The 13,265-nt window shown below is 44.8% G+C and overlaps 1 protein-coding gene across 1 annotated transcript in view; it reads left to right on the forward strand.

Moving 5' to 3' along the window:
- The window catches only part of LOC119803878 (gamma-secretase activating protein), an 82,948-nt gene that overhangs the window by 50,841 nt on the left and 18,842 nt on the right, over positions 1 to 13,265 (forward strand). Inside the window, exon 19 of the mRNA XM_038315329.2 lies at positions 3,987 to 4,040. Within this exon, the coding sequence (XP_038171257.1) occupies positions 3,987 to 4,040 (54 nt within the window). The remainder of the gene's footprint in view (positions 1 to 3,986; positions 4,041 to 13,265) is intronic.

Raw genomic sequence — 13,265 nt, forward strand, 5'->3', positions numbered from 1 at the left:
TGAAATGCAGCGAACCTCGCCATTGCCAGAAGTGTTTGATAGACTCGATGGAGCAGACACCAGGTGTCTGTGTCCCTTTCCCCACTGCCAGGCAGAGCTGAGCCTCAGTGGTCATATTTTATAAAATGACATTTTTACTCCTGTGTTGACTAAAGTACTCAGTAGGTTTTTTTTATGAACGAGGCGTGGTTAGACCGCTGTGGTCATACTTGGCAGAGTGTGACTTTTATGACTCCGGTCCCTGTTTTTGTAAGGATTTATAAAGACACTGAGGCACTAAAAGCTTCCAGCTGAGTCAGTCAGCAGTCTTCAGCTTGCTCCCCCCTCCCCCCCACGCTCTTCTTCCTGTCAGTCTGGGCTCCTTTACAGCAGGAGGCAATGCGCCGGGAACTTGGCTGGTGCGTCCAGTGTGGTGCGGCCTGCCTCTTCCCCTCGTCCCCTCTTAGCCAGATGGTAGAACAGTGTGTGCTTGGTTGTGATGAAGCAGGAGTTGTATTAAAAAGGAATTTAGAACAATAAATTTAATTTAGGCAGCAGGCATGGGAACTATGCACTAAGGTAAACTGTGACATTTTTCATTTTGTGTTTTGTCTATGTTGCGGTACAGTCAGTAGAGGCATAAGTAGCCTACTGTGTGGCGCACGCGTGTAATTCTATACCTCGTGAGAGCTAGGCGGGAAGATCTTGAGTTAGAGATTGGCCTTGGCTATGTGGAAGTGATACCCTATCTAAAGGAAAAAAAAGAAATATCTAAATACTATTTATTTATTTATTTATTTATTTATTCATTCATTCATTCATTCATTCATTTATTTTTCTCTTTTATCTTCTTTTTGTCTTGAGACATGGACTCGTGTTGCCCAGCCTGGCTTGCCTCAAGGCCTGTGGAGCGGAGGACACCTTTAAATTTCTGATCCTCCTGCCTGTCCCCCCCCCCACCCCAAGTGCATGTGCCACCATATCGTACAGTGATGCTCGATTCATTTCTAAGTGTTTGATGCTTACAATAGTAGGCTGTTTGTTTTGTTCTGTTTTGCTTTGTTCTTCCACCTGAAGGCCTTCTCTGCTTGTCTTTTGGGCTGTAGTTAGTAGATGTCTTTGCTTCGGTGTAAAATAGTGAGAGGAAAGACCTGGGCTTCTTCTTTTCTGGGCGCCCACGCGGTTGTTTTTCCTTTAGATGACTTGCGAATGCGTAGGCCAACTCTGTGGTCGTGTGGCAGGAAGTCTGCAGGTTACACCATCGGGTCAGGAAATGCACAGCTCAGTTCTCTCTGCTTCTTAACCACTGCTTTTTGTTTGAAGAGTATAGAGGCAGGGTCGGAACCAGTGGTCCCTGGGCTGTGTTCTAGCTGGGGGTTGTACAAAGCCACTGTCCCAAAGGGCAGCAATTCATTTGTTCATTTCCCGGGGCCTCTGGCGGCACAGGGTACTGACACACACAGTTACATCTGAGTGCCCCACAAGAAAATGCAGAGAAACCCACGGTTATAACCTCTACACACTAGACTTATCTTGGGGTTTACCGAGTTGCTTTAAAACGTCTTGTGGTTAGAATAAGTTACCTTAAAAGGCCTCCTTTAATCCCAAAGTTCTATGCATTTATATTCATCTTTAGCAATGATGTAAGCTTTACCCTTCCCTTCCCTAGTCTATAATCATCCCTAATGCTACAACCTTAAAAACTTGCCACAGTAGGAAATAGCAGGTTCACATATCTGGGCCGAAAGATTGACTTGGATTTTTTTTTTTTAATTTGAAACAAAGAATTCATCATGTAGCTCGGGTTAGCCTAGGAGCCTCTCACTGAGACTAAAAACATGCAATACCATACCTACTAACAACTGGATTTTAAAAAATATTATAAACACTATTATAGGAGCACTATTATAAAAAAAGAATTTGGAAAAAAGAAACAAACAAAAAACCCCACTCACTGAATTTAACCAGATCCAAAGTCTATACATTTTAATGGACTTCTGTATAGTTAAGTAAGATACTAGAAATTAGAATGTTCTTGCATATTGCTAATTCTAAAGTGTGTGTTGTAATTATAGTTATTTTAAAATGTTATAATTATGCCTTTTAAAATGTTATTTGGAACTTTCATAGGTTGCTTTTATTGTCACTATAACAAAATAATGCCACATGAAGCAACTGACTTAAGGGAGCAGGATTTTGCCTCCAGTTTTGGGGGATACGATCCTTCAATTTTAGGGGTTATAGTCCTCCAATTTTAGGAGATAAAGTCCTTAAGCTTTAGGGGATATAGTCTATCAGTTATAGGGGATACAACCCTTCACTTTTAAGGGATACAATCCTTCAGTTTTAGGGTATACAGTTTTAGGTCTTTCAGTTTTAGGGGCTATAGTCCTTAAGTTTTAGGGGATACAATTTTTCAGTTTTAGGGGATACAACCCTTCACTTTTAAGAGATACAATCCTTCAGTTTCAGGGGATACAATCTTTCGGTTTTAGGGCATACAGTCCTTCAGTTTGGGGGATAGAGTCCTTAAGTTTTAGGGGATAAAGTTCTTCATGGTGGGGAAAGCATGCTGGCAGCAGCTGGTCATACTGCCCCACAGCCAAGAGTTAGAGAAGAATGAACACTCCTGCCCCATTGGATTTACCCTCAATATTCAGTTCAGGACTCACAAGGAAGGGTGATCCACCCCAATCCCCCTAATTTATACAATTCCTCACAGCTGTATCCAGAGGCCTGTCTCTGGTCATCTTAGATGCTTCCCAGCTGAGAGCCAGCATCAACTACCACAGACCCTACAGATGCAATGCCGTTTTGGTGCCTTTGTGGCTGAGTGGTGATGGATGAAGCGCACATAGGTTTTTGTTTTTTTTTTTTTTTTACACAGATGCTCTGAGCTCCTGTGGGGCTCAAGGGCTCAGATGTTCTGAAAGTTCACCCCTGCCTCACAGATGACCGTCCTTCCATACATAGGAGTAGTGTGTCCGTAAGATCCAGTCACTCAGACTCCAATCGGACAGTTTTACAAAGCAATCCTAGCAATTCTAGGCTGTTTTCTAGTGTCAGCTACATTCGGAAGGAAATCCAAACTGGCAGAAAGGCAGACTACATAGTTAACATACAGGTACATTTTCCATAGTATCCAGGAGGCCAAGACAATTTGGGAAGTTTTATCCTTTTAAATTCCCCCCTGCTTTTAATGTACAGGATTTCATTTAGCCACGGCTGGCCTCAAACTTACTATGGATGTTTGAGGATGGCCTTGAACTCCTGATCCTCCAGCCTCTCTGTCCCTTGCCTGGGATTAAACATTCAACAACCCCTAGCTCACTAAGTTTGATCCAGTGTTCACTGTTAGCAGAATGCCGTGGTAGACGTTCCTGACATGAATTGAGCATGTCTTAGCTCAGCTGTTGGCCTGTGCAAAAAGTCTTTATGGGGCGCTCCTGTCCTGTGATCATGGTGGACCTCAGTGTGTGAGAACCCCATCGATTTTGGTACCCTCTAGAGAGGAGAAGACCAGCTAGCGCTCCAGAGAAGTGAAGGGGGGAGGGCAGGGAGAAAGGTGCACAGATGATGTGATGGTTTCCTCTAATTATGACTTTAACGGTTCAAACGTAATTTGCCTCATTTGTTAAGTAGAAATGTGTTAAAACGCAGTATGTGTTCTGCATTTCCTCCCAACAATCTTTTCTCCCTCCTTAGAGAACCCGTCAGCTATTATTTAAAGCCCTTTCCCTTTTCCAAGGCAAGAGACAACACTGTGTCCTGGTATTTTTACACTAGGAAGGTATTTAAAGTTAAGGTTTATCACACAGGAAGCTAGCTGTCCTTAGCTCCTGTCTGTGCAGAAGGCACTTCCTGAGAAGGCCGGAGGGTGTGGTGTTCGATATGTTGTGTGTGTGGCCTCTCATAGGAAGAGTGTGGGATGGTTGATATGTTGTGTATGCCCCCCCCCATAGGAAAGCATGTGGTGTTTGATATGTTGTCTTATCCCCTACCCCCAGGAAATTCCTGGATTAATGCTTGTGACAGAAGAGCTCCCGTTGCCTCTTATGAAGGTAAGTGGCTTTCAAAGAGGGTAAAGGCTCATGCCTGAGGAGACCTCTGCTGCACCAGTACCACTGTAGTTCCAAAAATAATTGCAGCATGCTAGAGACCAGTGCAGCCCAGAGCAGGGCAGGCTCTCTGGAGACTCATAGAGACTCATAGTCTTGTTCATAGAGTGTATCAGGTCTTAGGGCTGCTTAGAGGCTTTCAGAAGCTAGGAGAGAGTTACAGAGCTCAGCTTGAAACCTGGATTGCCTATACTTGCCACAGGGGTTTATTTCTTATTGAAGGAGCTTTTGTAACTTCCCTTTAGAGGCTGGAAGCTGTGTTTGATTTGTAGTTCCTCCTTCCAATGTGCTTGCATGCACACACACACACATACACACACACACACACACACACACACAGAGAGAGAGAGAGAGAGAGAGAGAGAGAGAGAGAGAGAGAGAGAGAGAGAGAGAGAGAGGGTTGGGACTATCTCATTTCCTGGTACCTCAAAGAACAGCCCCTCCATCCCTCAAAGGTGACCGGCAGTGGCTTGCCGTTTGGCCTTCCTCAAGCTCTTTCCTGTGCACCAAGCTCTGGGGCTTAGTGGCTCTCTGCAAACTGCTGGTTTCTGAGTACAATAGGAAGGACGGGGTGGGGTGAGGAGAAAATAATACACACATAGTTAAAACTGTTGTGGGGTGGGGGTGTCTTTAGCACCATCTCCCTACAGCTCTGTTGTTGCTTTTGGCATTGCCTCTTGTGATTACAGCTGGCCTAGGCTGGGGAATCTCAGCTTCTGGCAGCAGCGTCTACTTCTTGTGCTGAGGTCTTTTATTTACATTTGATTCTTCGCGTCCTTGTGGCTGGACAGCTGGGGAGGCCCAGCGTTAAGATGGAGTCTGGCTTGCTGGTTCTAGCTTTTGGTTCTCAGAGGCCCTTGAAGACAGACTGGGCAGCCGTCTCCAGAAGCAAGCGTAGAGCCATTGTGAAACCCTCCTGACGTAGAAGATGAGAGGAAAAGTCCATGTTTCCTAGGCAGCCACAGGGCACGCCCTGCATCTTAGCATCTCATGGTTTGTGTCTTTACTAGTGGTTCTACCAAACCCGTAACATATGCAATTGACAAACCTGCAAAGGGATTGTTTTCTTTGTTCTGGTTTCGTGCTGGGCTTGAACTTGGGTCCTTCAGGGGCTGGACTGCTAGCTACCCTACACTTCTGCTGTACTCTTGCTCTCTGGTGTAGCTGGGATTCCAGGTATATGATAATGCCATGACTAGCCAGAAGAAAATGTTCAGAAGAAATATAATCCCCAGTTCCATAGCTTCTTGTGTAACAACTGCTATTCCCTCCACTTCCTCTTTGTCTCCTGCCATAGGTGTGTGTATGGGACTTATAGTCATGGGGATCTAGAAACATTTGATCAAATATGAATTCATAATGTTGTTATAGAAAGCAATGATTGGTAATGATTCCCCTGAGTTGGCAAGTCTGAATTTATTTAATCAGTCTGCTTCGGTCTATTTAATTATCTTGACATGATACCCACATTTTCTAGGGAAATAACTCAGTGGGTAAGGCCTGGCATATGTGAGGTCTTGGCTTTGATCTCTTATACTACATTTGTTCCTTTTATCCAGTTAAAAATATTTCCATTTTATATTTTATGTATTCTTATACGTGCAGTTTTTTCTTTTGGTTTATTCTCCTAAGGTTAGAAGTTAAGAATGTTTTATGGTAAGACACTGTGGCATTTTTCCGTAGCTTTTATTTTTATTACTAAACTAATATTCCACAAAAGTTGTGTTAATTTACATGGTCAAAAAGCTTTAGGGGACCGAAGAAATGACTTCTAGCCTGAGAGTACTTGCTGCTCTTCCAAAGAACCCATTGGGTTCTCCATGGCAAGTGGCTCACAATGACCTTGCCTCTGGCTCCAGCCTCAGGTGATCTAGCGCCCTCTGGCCTCTGTTGGCGCCTACATACACATGGCATACACAGAGAGAACTGTGTATACACATCCATAAATCTAAGAACAAAAGGACTTAGGAGTTTATTAGTTTTATTACAACCTTATCAACTTTATGTGCTTTTAAAAGCAAGTATAAGGGAGTAATGAGAAGGCCTTTTGTCTTTCCCCTCATTGGCTTATTTGTAGGCAATTAATTCTGTCTCACAGTACTGTTATTGTATTATATTAGGTGTACTCTGATCATACTTCCTCTTTCCTAGGATAGTCAAGGGGCAGAATGAGACTAGACCATCCCTTCCTGCTCTGTATGTGCATTAAGTCTAGTGCAATAACCTAGCTGTGTCACCTCAGATTTGCACGTTGCTCTTTGCCATTGCTGCTCCTGCAGAGGTCCTGGGTTCAGTCCCAGCACCCACATGGCAGCTCACAACCATCTGTCACTGCAGTTCTAAGGGTCTGGCCTCTTCCAGTCTCTAGGGGCAGCAGGCATGCACACAGTGCATGTATACCTATGTGCATATAGGTAAGCATTCATATGTCGGGGGCCTGTGGACCCCCAGACCCTGAATTTCTTGTGAACAACTCGTTTTCCTCTGCTCTGAGCAGCCTGCAGCTGCTCTGAGCATGAGACCCTGATGGCAGGGGAGTGGGTTCTGGTGAGGTCTGCAGCTGAAAGATCCCTAGAGCTGGGGCCTGGCCAGAGCTCTATATAAGCTGCTCCTGAGCACAATAAAGCCGGCATTTTTGGCACTCTTGTATCAAGGATGACCATATCCTGTATCTCTGTCTGTCTGTCTGTGTGTGCGTGTGTTTTTAAGTTTCCAGAGTCTTCCCGGCTTGCGTACCAGCCCATAGCACAGGTGCTACATTCATATACATATCTGAAAAGCTCTAGGTTTGTTTTTTGTTGTTTTTTTTTGTTTTTTTTTTTAAGTCAGCATATGGGAACAAGTTCCATGCGTTAAAGAAATGTTGCCAAAGGGACCTTCCTAAGAATGGCTTTGATCCTTGGTAAACGATGTGTTGGTCTGGGGAAGCAGCAACTTGTGTAAAAGGTTTAAAATTGTGCCCGATTTTATAGTGAGAAGAGAAACCATTGGACTATTTAACCACAGGAAACCAGAGAGGGAACTACAGCTGTCCCAGATGTGAGGGGGAAGAGGTGAGCATGCTTCAAGTAGAGGAGAACGGGTATCTTCTACAAAAGTAGCTTAAAATCAGACATGTCCTCCTCGACAACTGTCCCTCTCCCTCTCCTTCTTCCCTGACACCAATTACGGGTACACAACTTCACTTCCCTCATTCTCGATCCCGCATTTCTCCCTCGTCAGCTTATTACTTCCACCATCCTCCTCATCACCAAGACCTCTCACCTCCCTCCCTCCCTCCACTCCTCTCTCCCTCTTCTCCCTCCCTCCCTCTCTCCCTCCCTCCCTCTCTCCCTCTCTCCCTTCCTTCCTACTAATGTTGTCTGTCTTCCTTTTTGAGACAGACTCTTGTTCCGTAACCTATACTCACCTTGAACAACTGGTCATTGTTCTTCCTCAGTCTCCCAAGGGTCGAGATTCCAAGTGGGCACCATATGCTTGGCTCAGAACCAGACTCTATAGTGTATGTAATCATCTGTTAGGCCATTACTGAGTGGCTGATCCAGAGACTAGGAAGACCAGAAAGACCTGAAACCCCCCTGCTCACAGCCTCTGACTTGAGTGCTGCGGGTTTCTCAGGACGTAGGTCTCCTGGGTATCTGGGAGCCTGTGTTTGCTTCCTGGGCTCTTCTCCATCCAGACTTTGCTTACTGCTTCCCCATTCAGGGTGGCTTAAAGCTACTTGAACTAGACAGAGCAAGGGAAGAATTTACTGCTTATTGAAGCATAAAATATACTAATTTTCCTTAGAGCCTCCAGTGCGGACAGGTGACATCATTTGGATAAAAGATTTGCTAGCGATCTGAAATATTAGCATAATCACAATGTACCAGCTCTCTAGACCCGTTGTTTTGGCAGAAATAAAGCACCGTCTGCTGGTTCTCAGGGAAATTCTGATTTTCCAAAGTCTGGAGCGCCTGTATTTCCAGGGAGAGTGAGGTACACAGTGAGTTCAATTACTATTGCGAGCATGCTTGTATGATACCACAAGGCAGCATCAGTTACCAGTGACAGGGCTTCAGCTAGTGAGCTGGTTCTTCTTGTGTTTTTGTGGAGATGGGATTGCCTGCTCCCAGCTATAAAAGAGAGCCAGACCCATGCCTGGAGATTATTATTTCTGTTCCTGCCCTTTTTTAAAAATTGTTCTTATGGAGTTATACATTTTTTTTCTTCACTCCTTTCTGTTTCTCCCCTCTTCTGTTCCTTTCTTACCAGCCACTCTGGGTTGGGCTTCTCTTCTCTGTACTTCTGCTTAGAGATATAATGTTCAATTTCTAAGACTGTGAGGAGGGAATTACTCGACGCTGGCTTTCCGCAGGCATATACTCCAAGAAAGCTAAATGTGAAATATGCCGGTTACATTTAAAATAGTCCAGCCTACTAAAAACAACACAAAGCGGCTGATAAAACCCCCAGATGGGTCAAGGAAGTGGAATTTTTGCCTGATACTGGAGCAGGAGGAAGCTTATTTATATTCATGAGACTTGTGGCTGTCTTAGTGGTCACTCTCAGGAATTCAGGTCTGTTGTCACATATCAACATGATTGCATCGTCTCCATGCTAGAGAGAGTGCCTTGCTGCTTTTCTCTGCATAGCTGGTACTGAGATGACATCCCCTGCAGATCCAAAGAAGACCTGGGCCAGCTCTTGGTACACAGAGTAAAGGGTTCTCTCGGAGGACTCCTCCTCCCCCAAGAAGATGCTGATGAAAAAGAGTCTTTCAGAAATGAGAGGTGGATGTTTGCTCCCCCAGCGACTTGCAGATGAACCAGTACCACCGGCCCCTATGTTCTTTCTGTTTCTGGATCAGTTGGCAATCCAAACCATAAGTGAGAAACAGTCCCCTCATGTAACCGGCCCTTTTGTTTAATTAACAGCTGTGAGGGACTTCCTGCAGGGATTGGTTTATGGCATCCTAAGAAACAGAGCAAGATGATTTTTGAAGAAGAGATTTTCTTCCAAAGTAAAACGTTAAACTCCCTTTTGTACAGAGAGACATGCCTTTTGGCCATCCCTTGACAATCCGATTGCTTCTTAACCCGGACACCAAGGACTACTAGCTAAGCTCATATACACATTAATTTTTTTGCAAAGCACTTTTGTATATATTTAAAAGACTTGTTTATTTTTGTTTATGTGTAAGTGTGTGTGTGCCTGCATGTTTGTTTGTGTACTTCATGTGTGCGAGTGCCATGGAGACCCCTTGGATCCCCTGAAACTGGAGTTACAGGCAGGTATTGAGTTATCCCGTGTGGGTGCTGGAAACCAGACCCAGGTGCTCTCTCTGCAAGAGCGGCTGAGACATCACTCTCGTTCCTGCTTTGTATTTTTAAAAGGCCACTGTGAGCTAGACATGGTGGTGCATGCCTTAAATCCTAACACGCAGGAGGCAGAACTCCGTGAATTTGAAGCCAACCTGGTCAAGTCAACCAAGCGAGTTTCAGATCAGCCATAGTGAGACTCTGTCTTAAAACAAATGCAAGACCCTACTGAATTCTTTTCAAATGGCTGGTGTGTGTATCATGAGACCTGTGGTTTTCACTTTGCATGGTTATTCTCCACAGGGACAGTATTTGGAGCCCTCCCAACTCCACTTCAGTCAAGTGTCAATTGAGTGCCCGGGCCGCACACAAATGCCATGTGAGGTGCTGAGCTAGGCTGATGAGGCGGGCATGTGCAGATTCTATTTCCTTTTTCTTTTCCTTCAAGGTGTGACATCTAACATTTTTTTTAAAAAAAAAATAAATAAAAGCCACATTTATTTTCTGGGTCAATGAGCATGTTGGTGTTCACTAGAAGCTGGGAGTCTTCAAAGACAGACCACGTTTTCAGCTGAAAGCAATGATCCATAAGGATCATCCCAGGGACTTGAAAACCTCACGCAGATTCAGGCCACTCCCCTTAACAATTACGTCAGGCAGAAGCCGGTGTTTCTAATGGGCGCCTGAGGCTGGAGTCACATGCCAGAGGCCGCTGTCCATTACCGACTGTGGGCAGCGATTGGCCTTTTCTCGTCTCTCCAAGGCCTTGCCTCTGATCCATCCTTGCCGCCAATCCAAACCCAGAGTCTGTATTTTGGCCTCACAGGCTTTGTTCACTCACTAATAGCCCCGGCGAACATACCGCCTTTATCTTTTGTTTTCTTAAATCTGTTTCCCTGGGCCCCATGTTTCCCAGTCTCCCAAACAGGCCTTTCAATTTACAGCCGTCTTTGCATGTTAGCAAGGTAAACATTACACCACTGACCAAATGCTGATGGTACTTCCCAACAGTCCGAAAACATGGCGATTATAATAGGCCAGCAGACTCTCTGAGAGACCCTTAAACTCATATGAGAATATTTAAGGGACCTTTGACTAACAGTATTTCTCACTAAGTATAAGTTTTAATTTTTGTTTTGTCTAAAATACAGATCTTTGTGTTCTGTTTTGTGACTTTTACTGGACAGACGTGAACCATTGTCCACTCTCCAGCTAGGGCATCAAGAACAGACTGAAGAGATAATGCTTCCTAAGTACAGCGTGGTGAACCAGAGAGTTCATTACGGGGAATGTTTCCATAGAAAAGAACAGGGATACAAGACCTTTTTATTCAGTGGTTTTGAACTATATTAGGGCATGAACACATTAAAAGGTGTAAGCAACTCCAGGGAAAGTCCCTGTGTGGGCACACGCTGTCTAACTATACACACTCTAGAGACCCTGTGTGAACACACTGTCTAACCATGGACACTCTAGAGACCCTGTGTGAGCACACACTGTCTAACCATGGACACTCTAGAGACCCTGTGTGTGCACAATGTCTATCCATACACACTCTAGAGACCCTGTGTATGCACACTGTCTAACCATACACACTCTAGAGACCCTGTGTGGGCACACTGTCTAACCATGGACATTCTAGAGACCCTGTGTGTGCACACTGTCTAACCATACACACTCTAGAGACCCTGTGTGAACACACTGTCTATCCATACACACTCTAGAGACCCTGTGTGAGCACACACTGTCTTACAATCGGGCAGTCTACCACGCTTGAAGGCTGTTCACTTCCTATAGTTGTTTTTCTGTTATTCTTGGTTGACTCAAGGCTATGAGAGAAACGAGCTTTAAGAATACATTTATTTCTCTGTGTATATGTGGGTGTGCAGGTAGAGGAGGGCTGTGGGAGTTGATCCTCTCCTTCCACCCGTGGGTTCACGAATAGAACCCACAGAGCCATCCTACTGGTCCCTAGAGATTTTTTTAAGTGCAGAGAAGGATTTTTTTAAAAAAAGAGGCTACAGTGTGAGTGTAGTCTTCTGTCAGCAGGAGTAGTTGACTTAAAGGGACCAGGCCACACAACAGGGGGACCCAGTTCTCTCCCTGGACAAGATTAAGGTAAATCCCACTCTAAAGTGCTGTGCTAAAACAGGCACGCCTATAGCCAAACTGACCACTAGATGGCACCACAACACCAGCTAGTTTTCTAGTGTTGGCGCTAGTGTTCCATGGCCACATGTAGGAATCAAAAAGACAAGGCGGTAGATAAGTATGCAGAACTTGTCTGACTTTTAGAAGTATTTATTATCATCATCATCATCATCATCATTATTAATCATTATTATTACTAACTAGGGAGAAGGGATAGTTAAGGTAAGTTTGCCATAAATAAGGGTCAGGGCTCACCTTTCATTCTTCTCTGAAGGAAAGTCAGGAAAAGCGCCCCGACCCCAGCACTCCCATGTACCCTGGAAACACGTCTTAGTTTTCAAGGTTGTGAGATTTTCTATCTCTGGGAGAAGGGACTTTGGCTGTGTGGGCTGTTAAGGTTTCTAATTAAAAGTATAAAAGCATCATGTAACGTACCTTACTGAGATTCCCAAATCGGTGTGAAGCCTTTCCAATAGTTTATTAGTCACACTGTAGTGTGGTTTTAGAGCATTTGTGTGTGACCGAAGTGTATTTTACTTAATCTATCACTATTTTATTTTGTTTCTTTAAAACGTACTATTCAAAGACTTCATAATGCATTGTCCTGGCTAAGTCTTCACTGCAATAAACAAGCATTATGGCTGAAAACAACCCAGGAGGGAGACGGTTACCTCAGCTTGCAGTGACAGTCCATCATGGAAGGAAGTCATGGCAAACACCCAAAGCAGGAACCTGGAGTCAGGAACTGAAACAGAGGCCACAGAGGAGTTCTACTTCCTGGCTTCCCCCACCCCCTTCTCTGATTTCTCACAGACCTCCAAGATACCACAGACCACACCACTCGCAGTGGGCTGAGCCCTTCCACGTCAATCATCAATCAGAAAAGGCGGCACATCCTTGCTGATAGGCCGGTCTGATGATGGAGGCGTTTTCTTCCTTGCTGATAGGCCAGTCTGATGGTGCAGGCGTTTTCTTAGTTGAGGCTCCCTCTTCTCAGATGACTCTAGCTCGTGTCAATTTGACAAATGAAACTAGCCAGTCCAAGCATATAGTTAGATTCGACCTGCCCTGCGTCCACCTCCACCTCCTCCTCATCCTCCCACCGCTTTCTCCCCATCTTCATGTGGTCCTTTGGAACACCCTGAACCCCTTAGTACTCCTGCAAGATCATCCTCTGGGCCATGAACAGCAGTGTGGGCAGCCTCTGAGGCACCGTATCCCTGGAGCAGACTGGGAGGGAAAGGCTTGTTTCGGTGTGCAGTTACGGTCTTTGTAAAGTAGCTTTGATGAGTACTTTTCTTTCTCTAGTAATATGCAGAACACCTTCCACCACTATGGAAGCTAGCAAGTACATGCTTCTAGTTTGACCAGCCAGCAGGGATGAAGTTTCCAGGTCAATGCTGTGATTTCTCCATGTCCTATAACGTGAATATGCGGTGTTTTCAGCAGTAGGGTCTTACCTTCAAGTTCTGGAGGATAACAAGTAACAGCGGCAAACAGTTTATGTTTTGAAGGGTCTATGGGACCCCATTGACCGTAAGTTCTCTTATTTTCTTGAATTCTGTTAAGTCTGTTACCACAGTAAGCAACAGCTATTAGACCACACATGTTGTGTCTAGCCTTGGTCAAACATACGTGACTGCATCATAAAACACCAATTGATGCCAACAAGACAGGAAAATACAGCAGAGTGAAGCCCAAAATGGCTTGCTGCCCT

Source organism: Arvicola amphibius, chromosome 18 (genome assembly GCF_903992535.2).
Source record: "Arvicola amphibius chromosome 18, mArvAmp1.2, whole genome shotgun sequence".
Classification (NCBI taxonomy): domain Eukaryota; kingdom Metazoa; phylum Chordata; class Mammalia; order Rodentia; family Cricetidae; genus Arvicola; species Arvicola amphibius.